The 22,627-nt window shown below is 13.9% G+C and overlaps 3 protein-coding genes across 3 annotated transcripts in view, besides 56 other annotated features; 1 reads left to right on the forward strand and 2 right to left on the reverse strand. All coding sequences in view use genetic code 6, as the record gives it.

Moving 5' to 3' along the window:
* The window catches only part of IMG5_016190 (phospholipid-translocating p-type flippase family protein, putative), a gene marked incomplete at both ends in the record, with an annotated part of 11,104 nt that extends 1,105 nt beyond the window's left edge, over positions 1-9,999 (reverse strand). Inside the window, 5 exons of the mRNA XM_004039585.1 lie at positions 1-47; positions 233-394; positions 438-521; positions 714-866; positions 9,151-9,999. The exon at positions 1-47 is cut by the window's left edge and continues 35 nt beyond it. Coding sequence (XP_004039633.1) covers positions 1-47; positions 233-394; positions 438-521; positions 714-866; positions 9,151-9,999 — 1,295 coding nt within the window. The remainder of the gene's footprint in view (positions 48-232; positions 395-437; positions 522-713; positions 867-9,150) is intronic.
* Positions 1,229-1,273: a microsatellite.
* Positions 1,270-1,299: a microsatellite.
* Positions 1,273-1,305: a microsatellite.
* Positions 1,715-1,774: a microsatellite.
* Positions 1,727-1,776: a microsatellite.
* Positions 2,564-2,605: a microsatellite.
* Positions 2,572-2,610: a microsatellite.
* Positions 2,754-2,779: a microsatellite.
* Positions 2,827-2,891: a microsatellite.
* Positions 2,973-3,038: a microsatellite.
* Positions 3,041-3,093: a microsatellite.
* Positions 3,041-3,124: a microsatellite.
* Positions 4,763-4,807: a microsatellite.
* Positions 6,576-6,617: a microsatellite.
* Positions 6,591-6,669: a microsatellite.
* Positions 6,612-6,768: a microsatellite.
* Positions 6,632-6,718: a microsatellite.
* Positions 6,653-6,760: a microsatellite.
* Positions 6,693-6,784: a microsatellite.
* Positions 7,309-7,401: a microsatellite.
* Positions 7,310-7,399: a microsatellite.
* Positions 7,325-7,415: a microsatellite.
* Positions 7,378-7,416: a microsatellite.
* Positions 9,421-9,482: a microsatellite.
* Positions 9,421-9,484: a microsatellite.
* Positions 9,434-9,499: a microsatellite.
* Positions 9,683-9,742: a microsatellite.
* Positions 9,698-9,742: a microsatellite.
* Positions 9,814-9,866: a microsatellite.
* Positions 9,904-9,950: a microsatellite.
* A 471-nt stretch (positions 10,000-10,470) lies between the features above and the next one.
* Positions 10,471-10,520: a microsatellite.
* Positions 10,521-11,009: 489 nt separating this feature from the next.
* Positions 11,010-11,047: a microsatellite.
* Positions 11,048-11,432: 385 nt separating this feature from the next.
* Positions 11,433-11,488: a microsatellite.
* A 1,197-nt stretch (positions 11,489-12,685) lies between these two features.
* Positions 12,686-12,743: a microsatellite.
* A 362-nt stretch (positions 12,744-13,105) lies between these two features.
* Positions 13,106-13,151: a microsatellite.
* A 1,650-nt stretch (positions 13,152-14,801) lies between these two features.
* Positions 14,802-14,862: a microsatellite.
* Positions 14,863-15,614: 752 nt separating this feature from the next.
* Positions 15,615-15,670: a microsatellite.
* Positions 15,615-15,677: a microsatellite.
* Positions 15,640-15,670: a microsatellite.
* A 600-nt stretch (positions 15,678-16,277) lies between the features above and the next one.
* Positions 16,278-16,317: a microsatellite.
* Positions 16,318-16,794: 477 nt separating this feature from the next.
* Positions 16,795-16,843: a microsatellite.
* Positions 16,844-16,916: 73 nt separating this feature from the next.
* Positions 16,917-16,949: a microsatellite.
* Positions 16,927-16,985: a microsatellite.
* Positions 16,986-17,078: 93 nt separating this feature from the next.
* Positions 17,079-17,143: a microsatellite.
* Positions 17,093-17,143: a microsatellite.
* Positions 17,144-17,563: 420 nt separating this feature from the next.
* IMG5_016210 (hypothetical protein) lies at positions 17,564-18,403 on the reverse strand (the record flags this gene model as incomplete). Its single annotated transcript, XM_004039586.1, has 5 exons — positions 17,564-17,715; positions 17,877-17,945; positions 17,990-18,134; positions 18,192-18,268; positions 18,319-18,403. The coding sequence occupies 5 exons, from the start codon at positions 18,401-18,403 to the stop codon at positions 17,564-17,566; spliced, it is 528 nt and encodes a 175-aa protein (XP_004039634.1).
* Positions 17,789-17,828: a microsatellite.
* Positions 17,947-17,987: a microsatellite.
* A 77-nt stretch (positions 18,404-18,480) lies between the features above and the next one.
* Positions 18,481-18,515: a microsatellite.
* Positions 18,482-18,517: a microsatellite.
* Positions 18,518-18,842: 325 nt separating this feature from the next.
* Positions 18,843-19,176, forward strand: IMG5_016220 (hypothetical protein; the record flags this gene model as incomplete). The annotated part of the gene is made up of 1 exon (XM_004039587.1): positions 18,843-19,176. The coding sequence occupies one exon, from the start codon at positions 18,843-18,845 to the stop codon at positions 19,116-19,118; it is 276 nt and encodes a 91-aa protein (XP_004039635.1). The 3' UTR covers positions 19,119-19,176.
* Positions 19,177-19,218: 42 nt separating this feature from the next.
* Positions 19,219-19,259: a microsatellite.
* Positions 19,260-19,858: 599 nt separating this feature from the next.
* Positions 19,859-19,899: a microsatellite.
* A 107-nt stretch (positions 19,900-20,006) lies between these two features.
* Positions 20,007-20,078: a microsatellite.
* Positions 20,079-20,112: 34 nt separating this feature from the next.
* Positions 20,113-20,139: a microsatellite.
* Positions 20,140-21,994: 1,855 nt separating this feature from the next.
* Positions 21,995-22,054: a microsatellite.
* Positions 22,008-22,068: a microsatellite.
* Positions 22,045-22,089: a microsatellite.
* The last annotated feature ends 538 nt before the right edge of the window (positions 22,090-22,627 follow it).

Consider the following 22,627-nt stretch of genomic DNA (forward strand, 5'->3'; position numbering starts at 1 on the left):
ATAAGTGACTAAACCATAAACCCATTTTGTATTTTTTAGTTTACAACCTCTTAATAGAAAATTATTCATATCAATCGATATTTATGTTTGATTTTGTAATTAACATGTGCCTTAAAATTTATGTAAAATCGCGTTTGGAAATTCATATTATAATATTATTGGTTTATTTAACAAATTTTTTCCTTTTTTTTTTATTAAATAAAAAAAAAAATTATTTTAGAAATTATTTTACATCTATTTCTGATCCAAAATATTAATATATATTCTTTTATGCAATTCTTTGTTTTAAATTAGTTTCCCCGTCTAATGATTAAGTTTCTATATAACATAGTCCCTTTTTTTCTGAAGAACTTAATATTAATAAATCTGCAGGAAAATACTGCTTGTCTAAAATCTTTTTTTTTTATAATTTAAAAAGAATACTTTTTTTTAAATACTTTAACAATCTATCCGACTTATAAATATTATTGTTCCTTTTAAATAAACTTTTCTTTTTTGGTATCGTATACAAGACATAATCTCTATTATAAAAAATAAAAAATAATAATTTAAATGAATAAATTAGAAAATATATTTAATATATAAAATATTATATTTTATGTAATTTTTGAAATTAATTTTAGTTTAAAAAATTGCAATGTTTTTCATATATATAAAAAAAAAACAATAATTTTTAAAGAGTAAATATATTATTTTATATAAGTATAAAATACTTGGTTTTCTTCATTGTCCGATTTATGTCTATAATAATCTTCGTAAAAATCTCTGATTGCAGTTATAGTTAAAATGAGAGAAAAAGGATAAAATGAATTCGGTATACCATTTGATACTGTAATTTCTGGAATCATTTAAAAAAGGCCAGCTATCTAAAAATATATAAATAAAAAAATAAATTTATTTTAGGTATTTTTTTTTTTTTGGACTAAAAAATATATATTGTGCAATTTGCTAAATTATTCAATAAGATTTTTAGGTAAAAAATTAATAAATGTATATTTGCTCGTAGAAATTTTATTATTTTTTAATTAAGTATCTAATCTGTTTGAAGTTATTTTTCTGTTTATTAAGGGTGATGATATTTTCTTATTTTTAGAATTAAATAAAACGTTGTTATATTCATAATCTTATCCGAAATTTTTCAAGTAATTATCTGATTTTTATTTATTATTCAAAATTTATAATTATGTATGACTATATAAAATAAATAATAAGTAAAATAAAAAATTTCAAAAAAAAATAAAAAAAATAAGAAAAATAAGATAAGAAAATAATATTAAATATTAAAAATTAAATATTAAAATTTAACTTTTTAAATATGTTTTTATAATATTTATATAATATGTTTAATAAATAATAAATTGATAAGATTACTTTTCTAATATTGAGATTGATTATACTAAATTCATTTTTTTTTTTATTTTTTTATAAATATTTTAATATTTATAAACATATAAAATATAACATAAATAAAATAGAATAATTTAAAGACAAAATACAATAGCAATTGAAATATAAAAATAAATAAACAAAATAGATAAAAAAAAAATATACATATATAAAAAAAAACATTATTTATTCTAATGATAAAAAATTTATATATAAAATATTTTGAATATTTTATTATATAATAATATATAATTATTTATATTATTTCTACATTTTATTTATAGAAAATTAATTTTCCTATCATTTTATATTTTAATTATAATTTTTTTATTTAAACAACATATATTTAAATATATATTTAAAAATTTACTTTTAAAATATATTTAAATAATTTTTTTATTTAATTTAATACCATAAATATTATAATAATTTTTAATTAAATAAATTAAGTATCTACAAATTTTATTTTATTATATATTGAATATTATTGAATATTATTAATTTTATATATTAATTCTTTTATAAATATATTTTTTAATAAAAAGTATTTTAAGAAATTTATTTATTTATTATATTTATAATTATGTATTACTAATCTATTTTTATTAAATAAGAAATTTATTTAAATAAAGTTTAATAATTTTATATTTAAAATCATAATAGCTTATTTATTTATTTTTAGATATATTTTTTATTTATATTTATTTTCAATTTATAAAAAAAAAATTAAATATAATTTATATTATAACTAATATATATATGAAATTAATAATAATATTTTTTATTTTTTATATATTATAAAATTTATATAAATTTTTTTTAATTGTATAAGAAAATTACAATAATTTCTTTTATTTAATATAATATAAAAAAGTGAATTTTTAAAAGTTATATACTGTAATTTTATTATGTATTACTTAAAATAATGTTATTATTTAAATATAAATAATTATTATTTATTTGAGAATTTCATAAAATATATCTAAACTATTTGAATAAAAAAAGTATTTGCAAGTTTTAAATAATTTTTAAACATTAAATTATTGCAATAAAATCTAAATATCTTTTAATATTTTTTTTTATATACAGAATATATTAATTGTAAACAATACATTAATATAAATATAAAAAATAATAGAAATTCTATTTGAAAAGATTTAAGATAACAAATAATTAAAATATTATATATAATATAATATAATATAATATAATATGATATTATATGTTTAAAAGAATATCTATAATCTTAAATGTTAAAATTAAGATTAAAATTATTTAATATTTATGGCAAAAAAGAACTATAAATATAATATTATTGAAATATTAAATAATTAAAAATTATTAATATAAAATTTATTTATTCAAAATAAAAATTATAATTAAAAATTATAATAATAAGATTTCATTATAAATAAAAATATTATTATATTAAATATCAATAAATATATTTTTTTTTATATATAAAAAAATATTAATATATTTTTATAAAATAAAAAAATCATATTAATGAGGATTGTTAATATGTATATATAAGTATAAATGTTTTTAAAAATTATAAACAAAAATGATTGATTTTTATAATTAATAAAAAAATAAAAATAAATATAAAATTATAAATAGAAAAAAACTTAAAATAATAATAAATTAAAATAAAATATATAATATATTTATATATATATATATATAAAATATATATATTTTATATATTTAAAATTCTTATAATACATATATTTATATACTTTTATAGTTATTAAATCTTTAATATTCAATTCTTTTTTTCATAGTGCTAAATTATCAAATTTATAAATGAATAAAATATTATTTTAGAATTTAATTTTTAAAAAAGATATGAAAATTATGTCTATTATTTTTTATAATAATGAATAAAATAAATAATTATTTTCAATTTTACAGATCTTGAATCTTTATTAAATAATACTCTTTCATATTTTGATTTTTTTTTATATTAAATAACATTTATTTATAATAAAAATGTAATTAAAATATATTATGTTCTTTTTTTTATTATTAATTCATTTATTATAAAAAAATTAAAAAAAAGAATAAAACATCATCAAAATAATAATATGTTATTTAGAAGATAATGTAGTATATATAAAAAAATTATGTTTATAAAATAATAATTTAAATGAAGATAATATTTTTAATATTAAGAATGGTTTTCTCGTTTATAAAATTTAAAATCTAATAATTTATTCTAATATATTTTATGGAATAATTAAAATATTGGAAAATTGTAAAAACAGTATCTGAAATATATAACTAAAAGAATTTAAAAGTAAAGAGTTTTCTTAAAATAAAGAAGGAATTTTTATAATCTTTTAGTTGATTTTATTATGTATGGAAATAAGCTTTTATTAAAAGAATATAATAAATAATTTCATTTAAATGTCAGTTTATTTTATATTTTTTTGAAAATTTAGAGGATAAAAAACCAAGATAATATAATTTAATATTTATAATTTATTATTTTTATAATACAATAATATAATTAAAATGTATATCAAGATTTAGTTTAAAATGAATTGATAAGTCTGAAAAATTTATATAAGAAAAAGGAAAAAAATTAGAATAGATTTAAAAATAATCTCTAAATTAAAATATAATATATAAACAATCAAAAAGTTAAATGAAATGCTTAAAAAAGCGGTTTAAATTAAAGATTTATTGGGCGTTTAAAATTAAAATTATACAAAAAGCTTATTGCCTAATTTTCTATTAGAAGAAGATAAAAAAAAGACTAATCTAATAAATAAATTGATTTTTAATAAAAGAAATCGATTTAGAAATATAAATAGTAAAATAAAAGTAAAATTAAAGTCAAAAATTCTAGTTGTAATTGATATATAATTATAATTTTTAAAATATATATTTATATATAAATAAAATTATTGATATTTTTTTTTTTTTTTTTCGAATTTCAGTTTTATAATAAGAATTTAAATTTAATTTAAAAACACTTCTATTACATATTATTTACAGGTTTTTTATATATTATTTATAACTCGCGAAAATTCAATTTAGTATTTAATTTATTAATTTACATTTATACGTATATATTTTTAAATGCTCTAATTTTAAATATGAATATTAAAAATTTTATGTATTTGTTCAAATGTAGTAATAATTATTTATCTTAGCTTAACTGAAAAAATTAATTGGTAAAATATTATTATTATTGATTATTTTAATTATAGATTTATTAGCATTATACGAATTTAATAATTTAAGTCTTAATTTTTTCTTTTTTATAATTTTTTTAATCTAATCTTTATAAATAATTCTAATAATTGTACATATTCCCGATTGATTTTTTATTTAAAATAAAATTATTTTGTTATTAATATAATATAATAAATAAATATATTTAATTTATAAAATAATACTAATTAATTATAAATTTAAAGACTTGTTTTTTTAATATTTATTAGAGAAAAAGAGACAAACACGATATGCTATATAAAACATTGTTAAAATAAAAATTATATAAAAATTGGAAATGTATATTATTTATAAATTTTTATCATTCAAACTATTCTTATAATATTTATTTTTTTTAATTATTTTTATATTATAGAATTTAATTCCAACCTTTTTGTTTATTTATATAAATATATATATATTTATATATATGTATATAATATTACGATCCCATAATTCCATTCCATAATCAAAAAAGGAAGTGCTGCCAATAGAAAGTATAATCCCAAAATAAAAATTAGGACAATTAAGTATACTTTAAAAGTATATATAAATATTTATAAAAATTTTTTTTTTCTTATACTCATTAAAAACTGAATAAGTTTCTGATTATCTAAATGCAATAGGAATGGTTTTAGTCATAAAAATATAATATAATATAGATATAATGGTAAATAATAAATAAGCCAAATTATATTAAAATGATATAATTAAAACTTTTAAATTAGCAATAAATATTGCTATTGTAAATACCAAAGAACCTTCAGTCCAAAAGTTCATAGTAAAGCCATTGGGATTAATAAAGTTAGATTCTAATGAGTAATAGCTTAATTTATTTATTTTAATTTAATTGTTTTTAATATAAGTGTGTATTTATTATTAATTTACCTAAAATATGTTATTATGATTGATTACCATATTGCATTTATAATCCAATAACCGAATACTTTCGTATTAAGTAGTTTATCTATATTATTTAAATTATATTTTTCTACAAATAAAATATTTATTTACTTTTTATTCCTTATTCGTAATAATTTTATTTATTTTAAAGAAGAGTTTTATATTAATATTCATTATCATAAACCTATATTTGAAAAAAAAAAAAATTTAAAAATTTAAATAATATAAAATCAATAAACCGCATATATAATAATAGGTAAAATAGTATAAAAGATATTAAATAATTAAAATGTATATTTCTCATAAATAGCTTACCCAGAGAAATTATTAAAAAACGAATACCAAAATTAAGGAAAATTAAGAACCATATTTTTAAAAAAATTATAACAAACAAGTCTCGAGTTCCTTCTATAACATTCTCTTCCATGAAAAAATAACAAATTTTTTAAAATTTTGAATTCTCCAACAGCGAAATCACTAGCTCTAGCAGCCTTTTTTAATTTTAAAAAAAATATAATTTAATTTAATTTAGAAAAAAAATTTTTTTTTTTAAGATATTTTACTTATTAACCTTCAATACCTAAAATTCCTACACCTACATGTGCTGCATTAATCATATTAACGTCATTAGCACCGTCGCCAATAGCCAAAGTAGAAATTTTAGAATTATTATCCCTAACTAATGAAACTAATTATTATTTTTATTAAGGGCTAACACGACAGCATAGTACAGAAGAACAATTATTTGTAATTTTTAAAATTAAATCTTTATTTTCACCTTTTGTTGCATAAATTAAAGCATCTCCTGTAATAATAAAAGCATTATTGAGTAATATTCTACCATTTTTATCTCTATTTAAACTTATTTTATTATAAATATCCTGAAGACGTTAATTAACTTCTTTTTGAATAGAATATTCGTCTTATTTTTAATCGAAATCTCCTAATAATTTCAAAATATATTAATTCAAGTTTTTGGACAAAAGTTTACATGAAAATCCTATATTTATAGCTGTTTCAACTTTATCACCAGTTAAAACCCAAATCTATAATAAGTAAAAAATTAAATATGCAAAAAAATATATAAATATATAAATAAATATATATATGTGTATATTTATATATATAAATATTTTTATACATATTTATATATATATAATAATTATAATAATTTTTTATTAATATTTATTTTATAATATTTATATATCTAATTATATATTTTTTTTTATTTTTATATTTATATTTATATAAATATTTTTTATATTTAATTTTACTTTTATTCCAGCTTTTTTTAAATCATTTATAGTTTCTTCTACTTTATCTTGCATCTTATCTTCTATAGCTGTAGCGCCAACTAAAATTAAATTATTTTCTAAAAGTTCCTATACCTCATACATTTTTTATTCTCTATTTATTAATGTTGTACATGCTTCATGGTATTTTTCAGACCAAACTTTATATTCGTTTTCTGATATTTCTCTTTCGCATAAAAGTAGAGTCCTTAGGCCTATGTTACCATAATTTTCAAGATTTTTTTCAGTTTCTGAAACATGCTAGCTATTTTTTTTGTCTATTAATTTAAATAAAGTAGAATCTGCACCTTTACAAAATAAATGTATTTTATTTGTTTCTTTATCTCTTAAAACTACTGATTAACGCTTTCTAATGGAATCAAATTCAAATACATGTAATAAGACTATTTTTTTTTATACCCCTTTAAAACTATATAATATATTATGATCTTCATCTAAACCAATAAATTCTACACCGCAATATTTTGAGAAATGTACTAAAGCAAATATATATAAAGTAAATATATTTTATATATATATATATATATTTAATATATATGTAAATATATATATAATATATATTTTAATATATATATTTTTCTATATATTTTTTTTTTAAATTTTAATATATACATTATAAATTATTTATTATTCTTCATTTTCTGTTGTTATTTCACTTATTATTGTATGTGTAAATGCTAATATTTCTAATGCTTTTCTATTTTTTTTTTTATTAATATAATAAATGTATTAAACTTTATGCTTTTATATTAAGGATTATTTTAATCATTAAATGCATCTATAAAATTTTAATCTCGGAAATCTACATTTGTTACTTTAGGATATTATGATATATCTATAATATAATTTGGATCTCCTAATTTTGTTTCGCCTTTTTAATTTAAAATAATATATACATTTTCTTAAATAAAAATACCATAAGAAATTCCATTAATACATATTTTTTTAAAAACCATAATATTTTATGTTAAAGTTCCTGTTTTATCTGTAAATATATATTCTATTTACCCTAACTCTTCCATTAAATTTGAGCTTTATACATTTGTTGGTTTAATTAGGTTTTCTCCTTTTTCATCTGTTAATTATTAAATCATTTATTCATCCTTAATAACTATTTTTGCTTGCATAAATTTAACCATATCTATAGTTACTGCTAATGCTGTATTTATATAAATATACATTTATTTATTTTTTATATAAAATAATATAAATATATATTTTTACATATTGGTACAAAATTATTTAAAATTAAAATATAATTTCCAAATCTGACAAAGAAATTATAATAACCAGCATGATCTTAAATCTAAATATAAATTTTTATTTTTTTTATTTTAATACTTAATAAAAAGAAAAAGTTACTTTGTTTTTATCAATGTATAAATATTAGATTTTATTATATTCATTATTATACCAAATAGTATAATAAAGAGCACAAAAAGCACTTAAAAACATTTATAAGAAGAAAACAAAAATAGTGTATCTCCCCATAATTCTTTCAAGCTTGGTCTATTTAGCTCTTGCTTTAAATGAATTCATCATTATTTTACTTTCATGTCCTGTATAAGTGACTAAACCATAAACCCATTTTGTATTTTTTAGTTTACAACCTCTTAATAGAAAATTATTCATATCAATCGATATTTATGTTTGATTTTGTAATTAACATGTGCCTTAAAATTTATGTAAAATCGCGTTTGGTAATTCATATTATAATATTATTGGTTTATTTAACAATTTTTTTTCCTTTTTTTTTTATATTAAATAAAAAAAAAAAATTACATTACATTTATATCTGATCCAAAATATTAATATATATTCTTTTATGCAGTTCTTTATTTTAAATTAGTTTCCCCGTCTAATGATTTAGTTTCTGTATAACATAATCCCTTTGTTTCTGAAGTGCTTAATATTAATAAATCTGCAGGAAAAAGTTGCTTGTCTAAAATCTTTTTTTTTATAATTTAAAATTTTTTTTAATTACTTTAACAATCTATCCTACTTATAAATATTATTATTCCTTTTAAATGAACTTTTGTTTTTTGGCATCAAATACAAGACATAATCTCTTTTATAAAAAATTAAAAATAATTATTTTATATAAGTATAAAATACTTTGTTTTCTTCATTGTCCGATTTATGTCTTTAATAATCTTCGTAAAAGTCTCTGATTGCAGTTATAGTTAAAACAATAGAAAAAGGATAAAATGAAGTCGGTATACCATTTGATACTGAAATTTATGGTATCATTTAAAAAAGGCCAGCTATCTAAAAATATATAAATAAAAAATAAATTTCATTTTAGGATTTTTTTTTTTTTATGGACTAAAAAATATATATTGTGCAATTTGCTAAATTATTCAATAAAATTTTTAGGTAAAAAATTAATAAATGTATATTTGCTCGTAGAAATTTTATTATTTTTTAATTAATTATCTAATCTGTTTGAAGTTATTTTTCTGTTTATTAAGGGTGATGATATATTTTTTTTTTTAGAATTAAATAAAACGTTGTTATATTCATAATCTTATCCAAAAATTTTTAAGTAAGCATCTGATTGTTATTTATTATTCAAAATTTATTATTATGTATGACTAAATAAAATAAATAAAAAGTAAAATAAAAAAAATAAAAAAGAATAAGATAAAAAATAAAAAATATGAAAAATTAAAAAAAATTGTAATAATATATTTTTTTAATATTTATTTAATATGTTTAATAAACAATAAATATATAATATTACTTTTCTATTATTGAGATGGATTATACTTAATTCATTTTTTTTTTTTTATTATTAATTTATTAATTATTTAATAAAATATATATATAAAAAATAAACAAAATAGAATAATTTAAAGATAAAAAATATTAATAATAAAAAAATAAACAATAAAATAACAAAAAAACAAATAAATAAATTTAAAAAATATAAATAAAAACATTAATTATTCAAATATTAAATAATTTATATATAAAATATTATATGTATTTTTATTTTATTATTTTTTATATTTTTTTATATTATATTTTGATTTTATTTATTTAAAATTAATTTATCCTATTATTTTTTTATTTAAATTATAATTATTTTATTTATAAATCGTATATTTATATTTATTTAAAAATAACTTTTTAAATTAATTTAAATAATTTTATTTATTTATTTTTATACCATAAATATTATAATATTTATTATTAAATAAATTAATTCTCTACTTATTTTATTTAATAAAAGAAAATTAATTTATGATAATTCTTTTATAAATATTCTTTATTAAATAAAAAATATTAAAAAAATTATAATTAGGTATTACTAATATGATTTTATAGAATAATAATATATTTAAATATAAATTTAATAAATATCATTTACGATAATAAAAGCTTAAATTATTTTATTTAAAAATATATTCTAAACTCATCTTAAAAGTATTTTCAAAAAATTAAAAATTAGAAAGGGTTTAATCTATAAAAAAAACTAATATAGAATTACATTTATAAAAAAATAATTTATAAATATATAAAAAAGTAAATAATTAAATTTAATTATTAAATTTGAATATAAATATAATAGTTAATTTTATTTTTATATTAAAATTATAGTTATGTATTTTATCATATATTATATAAAATAGTGAATTTTAACATGTTTTTTATACTGTATATTATTATGTTGTTTATACTGTATATTATTATTTTTTACTTAAAATACTGTTAATATTTAAAAAAAAAAAAATTATTAATTAATTCGATAAGTTCATAAAACTAATATAATTATTAAATAATAGTAAGTAATTATTAATTCTAAATAATATATAAACATTAAATTATTGAAAAAAAACCAAAATATTTTTTAATAAAATTATTAGAATATAAAATATTTAATTGTGAACATAACATAAAAATTAATATAAAAAAATTATGGAAATTTTATTTCAAAATATTTTAGAAAATAAATGATTAGTATATTATATATAATATAATATTACATTTTATAAAAAATGTATATAATCTAAATTTTTAAAATATATTATAATTATATAATTTTCAAAGAATTATTAAGGTAATATAATTATTTATAATATTAATTATAATAAAATATTTAAATAAATTATTAACATTAAGATTTATTATTTAAATGATAAAAAATTTTAATTTAAAAATAATAAAAAATAAGATTTCAAAATTAATTAAAATTATTATTATATTAAAAATTATATTAAATAGATTTTTTTTTATTTTAATTTAAACTAAAGATATATCAATAATTTTTTATAAAAATAAAAATTGTATAAAAATATTAATTATTTTTATAATATAATATATATGTTTATAATTATATATAAAAACAATTTATTTTATGATTATTTAATAAAAAAATAATTGTAATTTAAAATTAAATATAGTAAAAAAAAATTTTTAATAATTTAATAAAAATTTATATAAAATATATATATATATATACTAAATAAATACAAATAAATTTATTTATATTCATATCAGTAGATAGTATATTTTTTTATATTATTTCTTGTATTATATGAATAAATATCAATATATATATATATATTTATTTATTTATAATATATAATAAATTTTATATAATTCTTTTTTTTAAGTTTTTCTTTTTTTTATTATTTATTTTCTTTTTTTTTTTAATTATTATTAAATTTACAAAAATAATAATTAAATTTCCTTCCCATTATTATTATCATTACTTTTATTTTTTTTCAATATTGACTTATTTGTACTTAATTTAAATCAAAATAGTTTTTATTGTTTTATATATAATTTTAAAAATTGTTTTTATTTATATGCATTTTATTATCTTGTTAATATTAATTTTTATTATTTTATTAAAATTCGTTATTTTGTTTTTAATAAATAGAATAATCTCTTATAATTTCATTTCTATTAATATTTTTTTATTTTTAAATTGTTCTTTAAAAAATATATTATTTAAATTATAGTGATTTATCTTTGAATTATTAAATTTCATTTTTTATTAATTATAATAGAGAAATTTTTTATTCTTCAAATTATGGATTAGTAATTTATTTGAAATTTTGTTTTTATATAGGGTTTAATTTTAAAGGAGAGTTTTCTTATATTGTCTAAGTTTTTATATTTTTTGTACTTTATATATTTATATTAGTATTATAATTTGTCAATTATTTTTGTTTTGTTTCATTATTGTATTCCTTTTTAATAATTTATAGATTTAACTAACTCGCATATAAATATAATTAGGATGATGAAAAGCTTTTCTAAGTTAAAATTTATTTGAAATTTTGCCATTCTTATATTACTATTCCTTCTGGATCGTTTATTATTTATAAAATTTTCTCGAAAAAAGTCTTTATTGATTCTATAATAAAAAAACAATCACTATTTTTTATAATGTCCATTATATATTTTTTTATTAATGTATAAATATATAATAAAAAATTAATAAAAAAAATTAAATATAATATTAAGAATATTAAGTATTATTCTAAATTTTTAAATGTAGATTTTAAACAATATTTTTAAATTATATATATAATATTTTTATAATAGAATCAACTTTTATTATTTTATGAAGAAATAAATATATAAAAGATTAAGTATATCAATTCATTTTTTGCAGATCTTCCATAAATTTTCTATAAATATCTTATTAATCATTTATTTATTATTATTAATATAATTCATCATATTATTAATTATTATTTTGAATAATTTAAGGATTTTTTTAATTAATATTATTATTACCAACAACCATACTTCTAGGGATAAACAATTATTTTTTATAAGTTAAATCGATTTTGCTTTTTTTTACAGTACTTTCTCTTTAAAGAACTTCAAAGTTTTAAATTTACTATTATTATTATTATTATTATTATTATTATTATTATTAATTATTATTATTATTATTATAAATTAATTTTTTTTTCCATTTTCTAATTTTATTCTTAATTTTTAAATTTTTACATATCTTGTTTTTGCTAATTTATTATATCGTCGATAGCATTGTAATCTTCTTCTTATGTTACTTTATAAAAAGGATCATTAATCATTTTATTTTGGGCTTGATTTTTTCTTTATTAATAATTTTATTTTTGTTAATGTTTTTATTATTATATATTTTAATTTTATTGTCCTTATTATACTAATGGAATAGGCTGCTATACTAAATAATGAGTATTATGTTATTCTTAAGAAGTATGATTTTGTTATGATAAATGAGATTGATTTGGTTATATTGAAGTATGTGATTAAAATAAAGGTTGTTAAAACGAAGGTGGTGGCAGTTAAGGAGGTGGTGGAAGTTTAGGAGGTGGTGGAGGTATTTGAGATTACTGAGAATTTTTTTTTATTATTAAAGTTTTTTATATTATTATTATTCTTAAAGAAACTTTAATTTTTCTTCTTCTTTTTTATTTCTTTCAATTTATTATTATACTAAAAATTCGGATGAATATCCGGGTACTTTAATTTATTTTTGGGATAAAAGCTTTTGGACTTTTATAATTTTCTCTTGAGTCAACTCATTTTTGTCTATTTCCTGTTTTTAGCGAATATTACCTTCTTGTTTTAATAGTTTGAGTTTTTCCTCTTTTTTCTCTTTTTATATTTTTTTATGTTTATCCCAATATAGCTTCATTGTCCCATTTGCTTATTTTCCATTGTCTAATAATACTTTTGAATTTTTACCCATTTTTTTATTTTATTTTATTTTAGATTGTTTAATTAATTTATATATATGAAATATTTATTATAAATTTTGTGTATTAAATTAAATATATCGAATTATTTTTATTTTATTTTTTCAAAATTTAATATTACATAAAATAGATAAGATTAATATATATGTATTTCATTTTTATTAAATAGTTTATAAATTATAAATTTTATTATTATAATTTGTATATTTATATCTAAATATTTCTATTAATATAGTATATATTATATATGCTTATTATTATTAAATTGTATATCAAATTTACATATTTTTTAATATATTATTTTAAATAGAAAATTTTAAGATTATTACAAATAATAAAATATAAATTTATTATATATATTTTAAAAAATAGATAATAGCTTTTAGTTATGTATGTTTTTTTAATAAATATATATTTTATATATTCATTACAATAAATATATACAAACACTTAAAATTTAATAAAATTATAATCTTATATTTAAACAATAATATTATTATAATTAATTTTAAAAATATATATATATTCTATATAAAATAGAGGTTCTATTTAAGAAGGATATAATTTAAAATATGAAGAAAACTTCTTATAATATACTTTTTTAAGGAGAAACATTATCAAGTACGGGAAAAATAATGAAAAACATATTCAAAAATTATAAAAAATTCAAGAAAAATAAGCAATATAAATACACGTTAATAAAGTTTACTAAATTAAAAATAATTGAAGAAAAAAGTAAAAGAAGATGACAAAAATGTAAATGAAAATTAAATATAATAATATAAAATTTATTAAAGAAAATATTTTTAGTCAAAAGTTTAATTATAAATAAAAAGCTTATAATTATATTAATAATAATAGTAACTTTTAAAATAATTAATAAAATTTATAAATTATAATATAATAAAAATAGGATTAATACTAAAGAAAAAAATAAAATAAATAATATACAAAATATGATATGAACCCCTTTTAAAATAATAATTTTAATATTTGCTATAAAGAATATTTATAAAAATAAAAAACTTCCAAAAATGATTAATTCAATATATAAAAAAATAATATTAATATACATAATAAGTTATGAGAAATTACCAGATAAATACATATTAATTTATATAATAATGATTCTGGAAAAAATAATAATTAAACTTTTTGCTAATTTATTATGTCGAAATTATTAATTTAGGATGGAAATTAACTTTTTTTGTTATTAAAAATATCATATTAAAGAAAAAAAAAAATATAAATGTTTTTTTTTTTAATGAAAATATATATATATATATATATAAATAATTATAAATTATATATATATATATATATATATATATTTTAATAAAATCTTTCTAAAATTTAGTTTTTTTTTATAAAAAACTTTCTAAAAATCAGAAATTTATAAATGTGCCTTAAATAAAAAAACCAAAAAATAAAATAAATTTTTAAGATAAAGTGAAAATAATAAAAAAAAAAAATTTAAAAATGGAAGATTTAAATTAAGAAAATATTAATTATCTATAAACATCTACTAACTATACAGAAAAATTAAATAATATTTTAAATTCTTTAAAGAGTATATAAGACGGAATACACTATTTTAAAAACTACTAAAAATAAATATGCTTAGAAAGTTTAGGAATAGCAGAAAGTCATAAATTTTATATGCGAAAGAAGAGAAAAATTTTAAATATTTTAAATTAGTTAATTTCTTTATTTGGAGAATATAAAAATGGATTTGAAATATTTTCTTAAGGATTTTCTTATAATCCTAAAATAAATAAATTAAAATCTCCTGGCGTTTTAATTTTTAAGAAAAGCTCAATTTCACCTCCCGATTGGAAAAAATAGCAAAAAGTCCTAAAAATTGTTCTAAGTTTTTTTGGCTTTATTGCGTGGTAATTTAAAAGAAAAAATAATGATTTTTTTCAATATTATTGAATAAACTTTAAATGTTGAAATTATTTTAAAAGAAAAAATTAGATTTGTTAATAAAGTTTAAAACTTTATTTTATAAGATAAGACTGGTAAGTATTTAGATTTAATTTGAAAAATAATATTTTATTCTTATTATTTATTGATAAAATTATAATTTTTTTTTATATTTTTGTTAATTTTTTTTTTTTTTTTTTTTTTTTTTTTTTTGAATTTTAAAATATTTATTAATAAATTAATTTTTATAAATGTTTTACATATTATTACTTTTTTGATATTTTATTTTTTATGTTTTTATTCTTTTAAAATTAATATATAAAAGCAAATTATAATTGAATTTATTAAAAAATTCAATAAAAAAATCAATACAAGCAAGAAATAAAATAATTTTTCGTTTATGATTCTTTTTTTAGTGTTTAATATATATTTAAATTCTTCTTTGTTTTTATTTTATAAAAAATTCTTAATTATAATAAGCAAATTAATTAATGCAATTATTAGTTTATAAATTATAATATTATAAAAAATGCTTAATGTAGTTATAAAAGTTATTATTTAAATATAAAAAAATAGTTATAAACTTGATTTTATAATAGTGATTAAAAAAAAAGTACTAATAATATAATTAATATAAAAAGCTACTTTTAAATGCCTTAATTGAATTTAAAGAAAAAAATTAAAGTTAACAAGCCATATCAAACAAAATTTGTAAAAAAAAAATATATTATAGACAATATATACAGTAGTTATTTAAATGTATCAAATTTGATAAGCAAAAAGAATAAAACAATATGCAAAAATGAATACATTTTAAACTAAAATATAGACTATAATAAAAAATAAGATTAAAATAAAAATAATTAATTAATATAATTAATATAAATTATAAAAGAATTGTTTATTTAAGCCAAAACTAATATCATACTCTCACTAATATTTTAAAGACTTATTCTAACTAATAGTATATATGAAAAACGAAAAAAAATTCTTTCCGAAATCGTATTTTTCTAATATTAATAAATTTTAGGTCAATAATAATTATGATAAAAAAACTAATGTAATAAAGATAATTAATAAAATTAATAAATTTCATGAAAATTAAGATAGTAAAAGAATGAAACAAATATTTGAATCAATTTGTAAAGTAAATAAATTAAAGATTAACTACTAAAAATTTTAAAAGAAAAGCAAAAATAAAAATAAATTTTTAAAACATTATAATATAAAATTAATCAAATAAAAGAAAAAAAGAAAATAATTAATTGATGATTTAAAAAATAAAAAAAGAAAAAAAACTAAATAAAAAGAATTAAGATATTATATTATTAAATATTTATAATTTAAACATAAAAGATTTATAATATAAAAATAATAAATATATAAGAAAAAAAAATTTATAAATAAGAAAAAAAATTAGATATGTATTTATTCGAATTAATAATTTATAAACAATCATGTAAGTTTATAAAAAAAGTAATTTAGAAAAAAAAAATGGATATAAAAAAAAAAAAAAATATTAGAAAAATATATAAATTATATATTATTTATATATAATGAAAAAGAAAAAAAATTAAATTAAAAATGTTAACTATAATAATAAAATAAATTAAAAAAAAAAAAATATTTAAATATATATATAAATATATAAATATATAAATATAAAATTATATAAATTTATAAATAAAATATTTTTTTTCTTTATATTTATTAAATAATTTTCTTTTGAAATTTTTTAATATTTATATAAATACTTTATTATTAAAATATATTTTTTTTTTTAAATAATATTTTTTATAAAAAAAAATATTTTTTCTTAATAAATATTCATAACAAATAAATTATATTCATTTATTAATATTTAAATAATATTATAATTATTTATGATACATAAATTTTTCTTTTATTAAAAAATTTTTAAAATAATATTGTCAAATATTTTTAATATATTAATATTAAATTATTAAAGTGTCTATAAATAATTAATAAAAATGTTTTATATATACAAGAAAATTGTAAATAATATTTATTTGTAAATATAAAAAATATAATTAAATTAATTATAAATTGTTTTTAGATTATAAAAAAAGAAAATATTTTATTTTTTCAAATAGTTTTACAAGGATTATTTTATGGTATTAAAATCGATAGTGCTTAATGCATTTAAATAATATTTTTTTTATATTTTTATTCATCAAAATTCATTTCTTTAATAACTTTATCTGGAAAATGTATTTTTTTTTCATCAAGAACAGTATCTTTAATATTTTTTTAATTAATAAAAGATATAAGATATATCAAAATAATAATATATATAATTTTTAAATTAAAATATTATAAATATATATATATATATATATATATATTTATACATTTTTATATTAAAAATTTATGTTTTTTTTTTTTTATTATTTTTTACTTTAAGGTATTTTAATTGTTGAACCTATTGAACATTTATTTTTAATTATGCATCCTTATTCTACTATGCCTTTTTATATTTTTATTATTTTTATTTTTACTTATTTATATTACATCTGGCCTCAAATGTATTAAAATCTCCAATATCACATGTGTCTATTTTTGATCCTACTTCAAACATATTATATGATCCTATTATCATAGTTTTATTTTTGGATGGACTTTCTTTGTTTTTTCTATTAACTATATTTACTCTCTCCTAATTTTTGATTTTTTTTAAGTTTTATATTTTTTTAAATAAAAAAATGAAAACAACTTCTATTATATTATAATCTCCAATTACTATATCACCTCCTTCTGCTATTATAGCACTATTCGGATGAATAATGCAACCTTTTTTTAATTATTTTTTATTTTGCTTTATTTACTTTTATATATTTTACCTTATCCAAATTTAATATTTGCTGTTACTTCGCTTTTCTAACAAATTATTGTCGAGGCTCTTTTTGTTTCTGGAATTTATTCCATTTTATATTGTTTTATATAAGTATTTAAATTTATCTTTTTAAAATTTTAATTAATGTGAATGCATAAATATTTTTTTTTTTTTTTTTATTAAAATATTTTTTTTAATAAAAATTTAATCTTTTTTCTTTAAATCTAAATTTTAAAAAAAAAAAAATTTTGTATATAATATAATTAAATTAAATAGATTTTTTATATACATTTTTTGTTTTTTATGTATATAAAAAAATTCTATATTTTTTAAATAGAGTACTTGTTCGTTCAATAATAAAAAGAAAAAAAAGTCAAACAACTTTGCGACTTTTTTTTTAAAAAAAAATAAATAAAAAAAATCGTAACTTATATATATATATTTAAAATTCAATTAAAAATATAAAAAATAAAATTTATTTTAATTTAAAAAAAAAAAAAAAAAAAACCAAAAAAATATATATAAAAAAAAATGGCTCAAGCAGATAGAAAAGCTGTAATTAAAAATGCTGACATGTCTGAAGAAATGTCTTAAGACGCGATTGATTGTGCTAACTAAGCTTTAGAAAAATTCAATATCGAAAAAGATATTGCTGCATTTATTAAAAAAGAATTCGACAAGAAATACAACCCAACATGGCATTGTATCGTTGGAAGAAATTTCGGATCATACGTGACTCATGAAACGAAGCATTTTATATATTTTTATATGGGTTAAGTAGCTATATTATTATTTAAATCGGGATGATTTAAGAATATAAAAGAAATATTATATTATTATATATACGTATATGCCGATATATATTTTTTTATTTATTATGACTTAATATACTTTTAAATGTTTGATATTTTTTTTCTTTTTCTTTTTTTTTATATTTCTTTCTTTTTAGTTTAAGAAAAAATAAAAAAAATGTTATTAATTATGTATTTAATGTTATTTCTTAAAATTTATTTAAAAAAAAAGAAATTAAAAAATATTTATTCATTATATAAATAATTATAATAATTTTTTTTTTTTTTATAAATATTATGAAATTAATTAAAACTATTTAAATATATTTCACTTTTAGTCTTTATAATAATTATTAATTATTAAAAAACAAAAAAAATCTAAAAAAAAAAAATTCATAAACTATTAATAGATTTCTATATTTAAATATTTATAATTTATTATTTTAACTGTATTAAAATATGTTCATCTATATATTATTTCAAATATTTTTATTTTAAGATTAAACTTAGACCATTTAAGTTTATTTATATAATTTTTTAAAAAAGAAAAATCATTTTTTTAATTTAAATATTTAAAGTTGTTACAGATTAAATTGAATAAAATAACATAATTTCACTTTTATTTTATATAATTATTAAAAATAACTAAATTAATAATAATTTATTTATAATAAATATGTATTAAGTTTTATATATTATAATTTTATAAATAGAGAAATATTCAACTTTTTTATATTTGATATTTTTAAAGTATATATATAATCATTATTAGAATAATATAATATTATAAAAATAATTTGTATTATAACGAAATAGTTAAAAAGAAAAATTATATATAGATTTATAATAATATGAATATTTACTTAAATATTTATTTTATTTGTTAATTATATTATAATAATAGAAAAAAAAAAAAAAAAAAAAGCAAACAACAAAAACATATTTAAAAAAAAAAAAAAAAAAAAAAAAAAAAAAATTCCTTTTGGGTTAAAATAAATTAAATTAAATACAAAAAAAAAAAAAAAAAAAAAAAAAAAGTTTTACATTTTTATAATGAATTCAGTTTTCAAAGAAGAAGCTATAGCTTTTGTAACATACAATTAAGAAACGAGATGTAAACTCAAATAAAATAAAACAAAATAAAATACAAAAATTAAATCATAAAAGAAAAAATATAAATCCAAATTAATATTCATTTATTAAAATAAAATAAAATAAAGAATATAGTTTAAATTAAGAGGCTGTATAATTAATAAAACAAGTCCCAAAGCCCATTGGAGTAATATCAGTTGCTGGTGCTTACAGAACTGGTAAATCTTATCTTTTAAATAGAATGTTACTTAATAGAAGTGGCGGTTTTGGGGTTGGTCCAACAGTTAATCCTTGCACTAAGGTAAAAAAATAAAAAAACTTTAATTTGATTATAAAAAGTACATATATATGTATTTTAAATTAATAGGGTATTTGGGTTTGGGGAACTCCGGTTAAAGGTCAAACTGTAGATGGAGAACCAATAAATATTTTAATTATGGATTCGGAAGGTATTGGATCTACAGATGAAGATTAAACACATGATACTAGAATTTTTTCATTAACTATTTTACTTGCTTCAAGTTTTATTTATAATTCAATGGGATCTATTGATGTATTTTTTTTTAATTTTTTTTTAGCATATTTATTTAAAATTAAAAAAAATAGGAAAATGCATTAAGCAATTTATCATTAGTTGTTAATTTAACAAAAAACATTCATATAAAATCAACTGATTGTGATGAAATTGATTAAGAAGGTATATATATTTTTAATTATATTTTATAAAAATAAAGGAAAAAAATAAAATAAAATCATATTTATAATTATTTATATATATATATATATAAATTACTATCAAAATATTTGATTTTTGAAAATATATATAATATGTTTTTTTTAAAAAAATAAAAAAATATATAAAAATAATAATTTTATATTTATATTTTATATATATTTATTTTATTTTCTAAAAATATTTTTATATATATATATATATAGAATATTCGAAATATTTCCCTAATTTCTTTTGGGTAATAAGAGATTTTTCATTATAATTAGTAGATTAAGAAGGAGAGCCTATAACATCAAGTGATTATTTAGAAAAAGCATTATAAGGTTAAATATTATATTAATATATATAGATTATAATGTATTTTTTTAAAAAAAAAATAGAATAGAAAGGTTTCTCAGATGAAGTTGAATAAAAAAATAGAATAAGAAGACTTTTAACAACATTTTTTTAATAAAGAGAATGTTTTACATTAGTACGTCCTTTATTAAATGAATAGAATTTATAAAAATTAGATAAAATGGACTTAGATTAATTACGTCCTGAATTTTTCGAATAAGTAATTTGTTTAAGGAAAAGAATTCTATAAAGAATTAAACCAAAATAATTAAATGGAAAACCTTTAAGTGGGGAAATGTTAATGAGTTTATGTAATTCTTATGTATAGGCAATTAATAATGGGGCAGTTCCAAATATTTAGAATGCATGGACTTATGTTTGCTAAGATGAATGTTAAAAAGCACTATAGAAATCTTTTGAATTTTATGAAAAACTACTAAAAGAATAGCTTTTTGTAAAAATTCCAACTACTTTAGAAGATTTAAAAGTATTTTTTTTTTATATATATTATAATATATAATATAAAATAAACAATATATAATTATATTAATATTTTATTCTCTAGTTATTTTTTTAAAATTTAATTAATAAAAAGAAGAAAAAATATTATATTTAATTATAAATATATATCTTTACTATATATTTAAATTTGTTTTTAATATATAATAATAATTACACTATATATATATTAATAAAAAGAGTAAAATAAAATTAATCTATATATTTATATAATTAAATGAATTTATAAAAATTAAATAAATATAAAAATATTATAATAATAAATAAATATTTATATTAATAAATACCTAAATTAATAAATATTTATTTATTATTTTTTATATTTAATATTAGCTTTTAAAAATTCATTTTTTTTTGTTTAATTTTATTATTATTATATTAAATAATAAATCTAAATTAATATTTTTTATATTTTTTTTTTATTTCCATTTATATATATATATATATTTTTTAAAATATTAATATTTTAAAGTTTTTGCATAAATAAGTAAAAGAATAAGCTATAGAATAATTCAAAAAAAAAGCAGTCGGGGATGTTATTATATAATATTAAGAGGAATTAGTTAAAAAAATAAAAAACCGAATTTAATAAGTTAAACAAATAAACGAAAAAGAATCAACAAATTAATGCTAGATTTTTATTTAAAGAGAATTCGCCCCAATAGATAGAAAATTAAAATCTAATTAATATGAAAATTTTTAAGAATACGAGAAAGATTTGAAGTTTTTTTATTAGTTTTTGATAGAACATGGTCCTAATACAGTAAATAGATTTGTTGTTTTTTTAGATTTTCTTTAAAAAATGACTAATGATGGAGCTTTTTATTTCATTAAAAATTAAGAGT

Source organism: Ichthyophthirius multifiliis (assembly GCF_000220395.1).
Source record: "Ichthyophthirius multifiliis unplaced genomic scaffold scaff_1120509249611, whole genome shotgun sequence".
In the NCBI taxonomy this organism is placed as follows: domain Eukaryota; phylum Ciliophora; class Oligohymenophorea; order Hymenostomatida; genus Ichthyophthirius; species Ichthyophthirius multifiliis.